This window comes from Tupaia chinensis, unplaced genomic scaffold (genome assembly GCF_000334495.1).
Source record: "Tupaia chinensis unplaced genomic scaffold, TupChi_1.0 Scaffold000355_1, whole genome shotgun sequence".
NCBI classification, from domain to species: Eukaryota; Metazoa; Chordata; class Mammalia; order Scandentia; family Tupaiidae; genus Tupaia; species Tupaia belangeri.
Genome location: NW_006159850.1, coordinates 9,083,876 through 9,091,202, shown reverse-complemented (window position 1 = coordinate 9,091,202; position 7,327 = coordinate 9,083,876). Strand labels below are relative to the sequence as shown.

At 43.9% G+C, this 7,327-nt stretch overlaps 1 protein-coding gene across 1 annotated transcript in view; it reads left to right on the top strand.

Annotated features, from left to right (window-relative positions):
* Positions 1 to 4,490, top strand: part of WWOX (WW domain containing oxidoreductase) — a 1,095,008-nt gene extending 1,090,518 nt beyond the window's left edge. The window contains exon 9 of the mRNA XM_006152600.3: positions 3,424 to 4,490. Coding sequence (XP_006152662.1) covers positions 3,424 to 3,612 — 189 coding nt within the window. The 3' untranslated portion in view covers positions 3,613 to 4,490. The remainder of the gene's footprint in view (positions 1 to 3,423) is intronic.
* Positions 4,491 to 7,327: the final 2,837 nt, after the last annotated feature.

The following is a 7,327-nucleotide window of genomic DNA, read 5'->3' as shown; positions in this document are numbered from 1 at the left end:
CCCCCCCCCCGGCTCGCTCCTGTGATTAGCAACTGCATACAACCTATAGGCTTAGGATAATGATGAATTGTTCTGAAAAAATCATTTAGGGGAACCCATAGTTCCAGCCAGTGTTTATATGTCAAGGTATCATTATTTTATCACAATGCATCAGTAAGCAGTGGTGACAACTGGCAAGTCATTGCTTCAGATATTTTATAACGGAGTTGTTAACATTATTTCCTTTATATGGTTCTTTCATCTTTTCTGAATTATGTACTGATGCCCCAAAAAGTGGCATGAAAGTCATTTGATGGTGATTAAAGTGCTCTTTAAATTTTTTTTTTATCAGTTTAAAAATGTTTTATCTTGTATCAGCAGTACTTTCTTGTTTACTAATGAGATTTCGTTAATGTAGCTCAGTTACATTCTGATGATATGCAGACCGAAAAGCTGATGAGCCAAAAATGAGAACTTGTTATTAAACTGTCGTCACATCTGATCATATAAAGATGTCACTCAGAGGGTGCCATTGGCACAGCTGAAAAGAGAATTCCCCAGGGAGCCAAAGGGGTGAAGGGGCACAGGACCAGCGAGATACTGCCACTACTTACCGCTCAACCAGAAAGGAAAGTGAACCAAGGATCCGTCAAGCCATGCACGGATCTAACAGGGACCCTTTGCCAAATGTGCACCATCGACCCTTGCAGTGGAGAAGGTGGGCTCTGCTCCTAGCAGCCACCCTCCACTGTGTGCTGCTACAAAGCCAGAACTACCGCTGATGCAAGCGAGCAGAAAACCCAGACGCTCTGGGTGGTGATGGGAATCCTTTTCCCCTGCAATCCAACATCCTTAATGTTTTCCTAATGGAGACTTCATCTTCAGTTACCACCCTGAACCTCGTGGCAAAGGAATCAAAGCCAGCTTTTGCTAACAAGTTGGACTTTTCTAAAATGTCTGATTTTTAACATAGTAGCAACATCTAGGTTTACATGAATTGAGGCCAGTTGCGGTTGCTTTCAGGTTCCATGGAGGGAAAATGCATGCCCTTGGCTCCCTCATCAATTCCATTTTGAATCCACGGGACTGCATAATTCCCTTGGGAAAACACCATATCAGCAATGCAAGAACGCAATGTGGTGTCATTTTACAAGGTCATGGTGGCAAAATATTACAGTTGGGTCTGGAAGAATTCTGCTCTCTGCTTTCCCCAGTGGCTTCTTCTGGTCTTTTTTTCTCAGGATGGGTGGAACTGTGAAAGGTCAGTCATGCTACATGAACACTGATCCTATAAGCACTCTGGGTTTGGCTGAGGAAGAGTGGACTTTGAGATGAACTGACTGGATTCTCTCACCACTTGGAAGTTGATGGCGTGTTACCCAGTCACTCCCTGGTGGTTTTGGCAGCTGTGAAATAAAATAGAAATCTCTGACAGATATCCTGAAATGTATGCAAAACACCATCTCCACCTGAACTCTGCTAAGAATAAAGACCAGGCTGATATATGAGTTTGTGGATGAGTATCTCAATTCTCCAATTTGTCTTTAGAGGCACCTATGCTTCCCTCTTCCCCATATGGGATGTGGAGAAGTCTGAGAAACCACTCAGAAGTCTTTTGATGAATGTTCCTGGTGCTAAGCTAAGGGTTCCTAGGGATAGTAATAATTCAGTGAAAGGAAATTTGGATGACATCAACTCATTTCCATTAGACTCGAACCACACAAATCAATTGGAGAAGGAACAGCAGAATCTAAAAAGATAACTGGCTATTTGGGGAGTGGGCCTGGCAGGGGGTCTGGGGAGGTAACAAACACATTACAGTTTAAGTTTTAATCAGGTCAGCTATTCAAACTCTAGACGAATGGGACTGGTCTACTGGAGTCAAGCAGCCAGTTATCATCAAAACGCAAATGCTTGTCTCACACTCCACGCCTTTCCCACAGTCTCATCACTTGACTCTATTTGACCATTTAGATTTCAAACTAGTTTGAATATAACCATAGACCCTGACACACCAAAGCCAAGACAAATCCCCAAAGCCCCCAAAACTTAAATCTGCTTGATAGTACTTTCAAGGCTATCTGATATTTGGCTTGAGTTTCTAGAATTGTAACACCATGGGACCCTAGTTCTCAGGATGGCTCCTAATGATTCAAGAATATAATCAGTGTGAGTGCAAACCAAGCCAAGCATGGGATCCTTCTCCATTCTGGACTCTGCTTGGACACAATTAAACCCTGAGGTGCAGAAAACCCAGAGGCTCTGGGTAGTGATGGGAACCCTTTCCCCCTACAATTGAACATCCTTAATGTTTTCCTAATGACGACCTTATCTTCAGTTACCTTTGTTGGTCTTCTCTGGCATCCCCCTCCCTATCAGCTGATAATTAGTTGATGCAGCAAGAGCTGTGATGCACATAAATAATCATAAGATGCCAGATAAACTGTATTGGTTTTAAATTAGAGCCGGGCCTACGGTGTCTCCCTATGAACAGCAGCCTATTATTTTTAATTATGGCTTGCAAAGCAAAGTGATTTCTTGCCCTCTTTACAGCATCCCTGACAGATTCTGTCAGTCTGGATGATATGGTGCCCCATCAGCCCACCCATCCCTAGCCGCAGCCCCAACTGCTACCCGAAAGGTGAATCGAAAGTGATCCATTGCACTCGCTGCAACTCGCATTTTGAAGTGGGCTGGGAGAAAAAGTACCCCCTTGACTACTGTCCCATCGTAAATCCAGGCAACTAGGGCATTCTACAGAAGGAATTCATAGGGTCTGGGTGAATGAAATAAATGTATCACGTGTCTGTGTGAGACATGCATTTATGTGTGGTGGGGCGTTTGTGTAGGTGTGTGTGTGTGTGTGTGTGTGTGTGTGTGTGTTAAAGGTCTTAACACAGCGTTGCAGACCCTTTTTCTAGCAGCACCTTGGGCAAAGAATACAGGAACGATCTGGCACCAACTCCAAGTGGGTTTTCTACTGGATGGGCCATAATTAAGAGGGGTTGGTTTAATCCAGGCAGAAGGTTCTAGAAGCATCTTGGTGTCACATTACACACTGAGAAGTCAAGGGTTTGGATACTTTGTCCTTGCATATTCAGAAGGATACCATCTTTTTCTTTGTGCAGAAGAGGCGCTGGACGTTATTTATTGTTATGTGTATTTATTTTCGAAGCCTTTTCCTAGACGAGGTGTAAAAAGTCACACCAGCTTTATGAGCAGGGTTTATGAACTCGTTTTTCCAGGATGGTCACATCATACCTTTTACAGTCACGCGCTTGAGTTCAGAACCCTTTGCCATGCTGAAATCCATCACCACTGCGCCAGGTAGGGGGAAACTCGCTAATTCTCAGTCAGAATGAAATCATTCCATCACCCATTTTCTTAAAACAAAAAAACAAAAAACAAAAAAACTTTTTTTTTGTCGTTTTCTTTGTTTTCCAGCAACAGGGAGCTGCCACCACCATCTACTGTGCCACTGCTCCAGAACTGGAGGGCCTGGGAGGGATGTACTTCAACAACTGCTGCCGCTGCATGCCGTCTGCAGAAGCTCAGAGTGAAGAGACGGCCCGGGCACTGTGGGCATTGAGCGAAAGGTTGATCCAAGAGCGACTGGGCAGCCAGCCCAGCTAGGTGGGAGCTTGAGCAAGAAGCGTGCACACACTCAGCCCACATGTGCTCGCTCGCACACCCGCCAACACTGGGCCCCTTACACCCTTACCATCCATGGGGTTTCCACATCCCTCCAACACTAATCCGTAAGAGTTAAGGAAATAAGAGAAGTCCCAGCGGAGTGGAAAATCTAAGTACCGATGGAGCCAGGGAGTTTAGGGGTAGAGGGACCGTATAGCTTTCCTAGGACTGGTTAGGCATGGGTCCCTTGCTTTCTGGTGGTGGCCTGTTTAAAAACAAAAGCTTGCTTGGGATGTGGGTTTCTTCTCTCATGGTGGAAGCACAAGCAATTTTCTCTCATTCTTAGAATAGGCGGGCAACCCCAGGTCCCACCCAGCTACCACCATGTCCACCGCTGAAGCCCTATTTAGGAAAGAAAGCACAAGTGTCCATCCTTTGCTTCTGCCCTGGGCCAGGAGATGGTTGTTTCATCCATTCTGAGCAATCCGAGCAGGTGGGCAACTCCTGGGCAGAAGAATCTCAGAACCTGCTCCAGCCAGCCAGAATGGCCACAGGGCTCAGAGATGAGTGGAGCAGGCGGGCCCCTGGGTCGCACAAGTTCCAGAAACGGACTCCCTTGCCAAAGCTATACAAAAAATTCCTTTAGCGATGATAGCAAACAAATTTTGCAAAACATTCCCTAGATTCCTTGACAGGCAGGAAAGGAGACCTTGTGTCTTTATGAATATGCAGGATATTTGGGGGGAGGGGTAAAAAGTCACAGTTTCAAGAAACAACCAACTCTGAGTCTCACAGCTGCTTAGTTGCCCCATGTTAGCATTCTGCTTCAGCTTCCTCCATCTTATGCTTTAATAAAAGAACATGCTTGCATATAATCACCTGAAGTTTGTATTGTCTCATTAAGTGTTTGTTTCAGTTTTTTTGTTTTTGTTTTTATTTTTTAGAAAAGAAATCTAGAGGAAAAATAAAGCGCTTCTTGTAGACGCCAGGAAAACACCGTTCTTGCTTCTTCTCTGAGTCTGTTTTGTTTTTGTGCTTTGTGGCTGTCTGTGGGCCAAGTTGTCTCACGCGATTAGCATGCCAGCATCATATTTTCTGTCAAAGAAAGAAAGAAGAAAGGTGACTGTCATTTCATTGTACTTTCAGATGTTTTGTTATTACTTACAGTTGGATTTCGGTCCTCAATGGTTCATTCCCCCTGCAATCATCAAGTACTGAGTGACTAGAGAGGACCCCCATGTATTAGAAGGGGGGTTTGGAGGCTTCTGAACCTATCCCTTTCAATTCATACCATAGTGTCCAGGCCATTCCAGCAAAGACATGAGAGAGTCCACTCTGGCAAGATAGAGAGAATGACACCTTGCTGAAATACCAGGAATTTGGGAAAAAGGATGTGTGTCATTGTTCCTCCTTCTGAAAATGGAACACAGGCTAAGCAACATCATGGAACTCTGGGCCTCTGCCTGTGTGGTGCAGTCCAGTCAAACACATCACTCTCCAGTGCTTCAGAGCCTGACTATGTCCTCCCATCTGGCTATATTCTCCCTTATCAAATCCTTATCATAGAACTTTTATGAATCTGCTCCAAACCCTTTAATGCTCTGAAGAAGATTGTTTGCAAGAGTGGCCATCATCGTTCTTTTTTCAGTGACCATGTTTGGGTGGCCCTCTCTGAAACTAACTCTCACGTTAGCCATGTGACTTGTCTTGGCCAATCAGGGAAGCGCTTGTGCACCAAGGCTTGTCCTTGTTACTCATAACCTTGTGACCACTATTATGTGAGTGAATCTGGGCTAGCCTGTCAGATGACTAGAAACACATAGCACCTGAACTGATGTAAATCTAGTCACTGGGAATGTGATCTTCTCCATTCAGATGAGAAGAAACTCCTCAGTCAATCCCAGAACTGGAAAAAGTAACAAAAGTTTCTTTTTTTAGGCTACTTAATTTCAGGATTACTTGTTACACAGCAAAAGCTAACTGATAGAGCTTCTCACCTAACTGAATAAAGTCCAATGTTTTACCGTAGCCAAGGAGTTCTCTCCTAATCTGGTCCCTAGTTACCTCTAATCTCATGTTCTAGAACTTTATCTTCATCCATTAGAAGCCACTCTACCCTTCTTGTGTTCTTTAGACATGTGAAGCACACTTCTCACTCAATACCTTTATATTTGCTGTTACTCATGATGAAGTGCTTTACTTTTAGACTTTTTCACTGCTCTCTGGTCTCTGCTTAAATAGTGCCTCTTTCTGATGACGTGACATTTCTGGCTGCTGTATTCATGGTATCACCCCATTAACACTCCATTTACCCTTTGTTTTTCTCCACAACACTTAATACTATTAGACACATTGTATATTTATCTATTTTCTTATTTTCTACTTTCATCCCCTATAATATAGACTCTATGATATTTGTCTATTTTCTTCACAACTGTGGCCATGGTGCTTTGAGCTGCTCTTATCACATAGAAGGCTTAATAAATCACCATTGGAAGAAAGAATGATTCTTGGTGACTAGGCATTATGTTCTTAAAGAGAATGTCCATCATTTTGAGAATGGTCATGAGTTACTCACTGTGCTAAGTGGGCTTCAACATTGTATCTAATTTCTAATGTGTCCAAAGACATACCAGGTGACCTCCACTTCCCATTTAATGAAGAAACTGAGTTCAATGGGGTTACATAATTTGCCTTTGTACACATAGCTTATAAGTTGGTTGGTAGAACCGCAGTTCACACCTAGGTCTGTTTAATTTCAAGATTGTGCATTTTCCTTGCACTAACGCCAGTCCTTCTTCATAGTTGAATATATACATTCTGATAAGTAGTACTTTCTGGGGACCAGTAGTTAGCGTAATGGCTATGTTGCTGGACTCCCACGTAGTCGACTGCGTTCGTGTCCTGGACCCGGTGGCTTAAAACTCACACCAGGCGCGTGTGCATGCGTGCCCAAGATCCTGAGAGGAGAATGGAATAGAAGGGATTGTGGCGTGACCATCCCCCCTGGGGGGTGATTTCTTGCTTTCTGTCTCTCTGTCTCTCTCTCTCTATCTGGCGAGCGCATGTGCCCTATAGCAAAATCCTCTATAAAAAGTACTATCTGAAGGTCTCAGGTTGAGCAGAGTAGTAACTTTTTTTTTTCCTTTGGTCAGAGAACATGTGAGCTTCCCAGAAAGAAAGAGAGAAAGAGAGAAAGCACTCTCCATAGGGGATGGTTAAACTGCAATCCTTTTTCCTTTATTTCTCCTTTCAACACATACACACACACACACACACACACACACACACACACACACCACACCCAGGATGTATTTCAGGTCACTGGGTCCAGGACTTGAACCATAGTCAGCCATGTGAATGAGGTCTAGCCACCTTAGTCACCAGGCTACCAACTGTCCTGAAAGTCATTCTTTATGTTTGATTCTGGCTAAGCTGTAGGCATGTGGTGAGAGTGGAAGGTAAGCCAGGGTAAAGAGGACATTGGAGAATCATCAACCAAAGTGGTATCCAAATCACCAAAGAGAATCAAGTGGGTGTAGGTTGGGCACCTGTTTCCTTGCACTGCCTAAGACGTCTGTTGATTTCCAAGTAGGTCCTGCCTCAGACCAGTGGGCATTTGATACAGGGAGATGAGGATTCTCTGAAGTCAAGCCGCTCCCTAAGTCATGTAGGTCGTTTTCATTTTTTAAACACATTCATTCAGAGAATATAG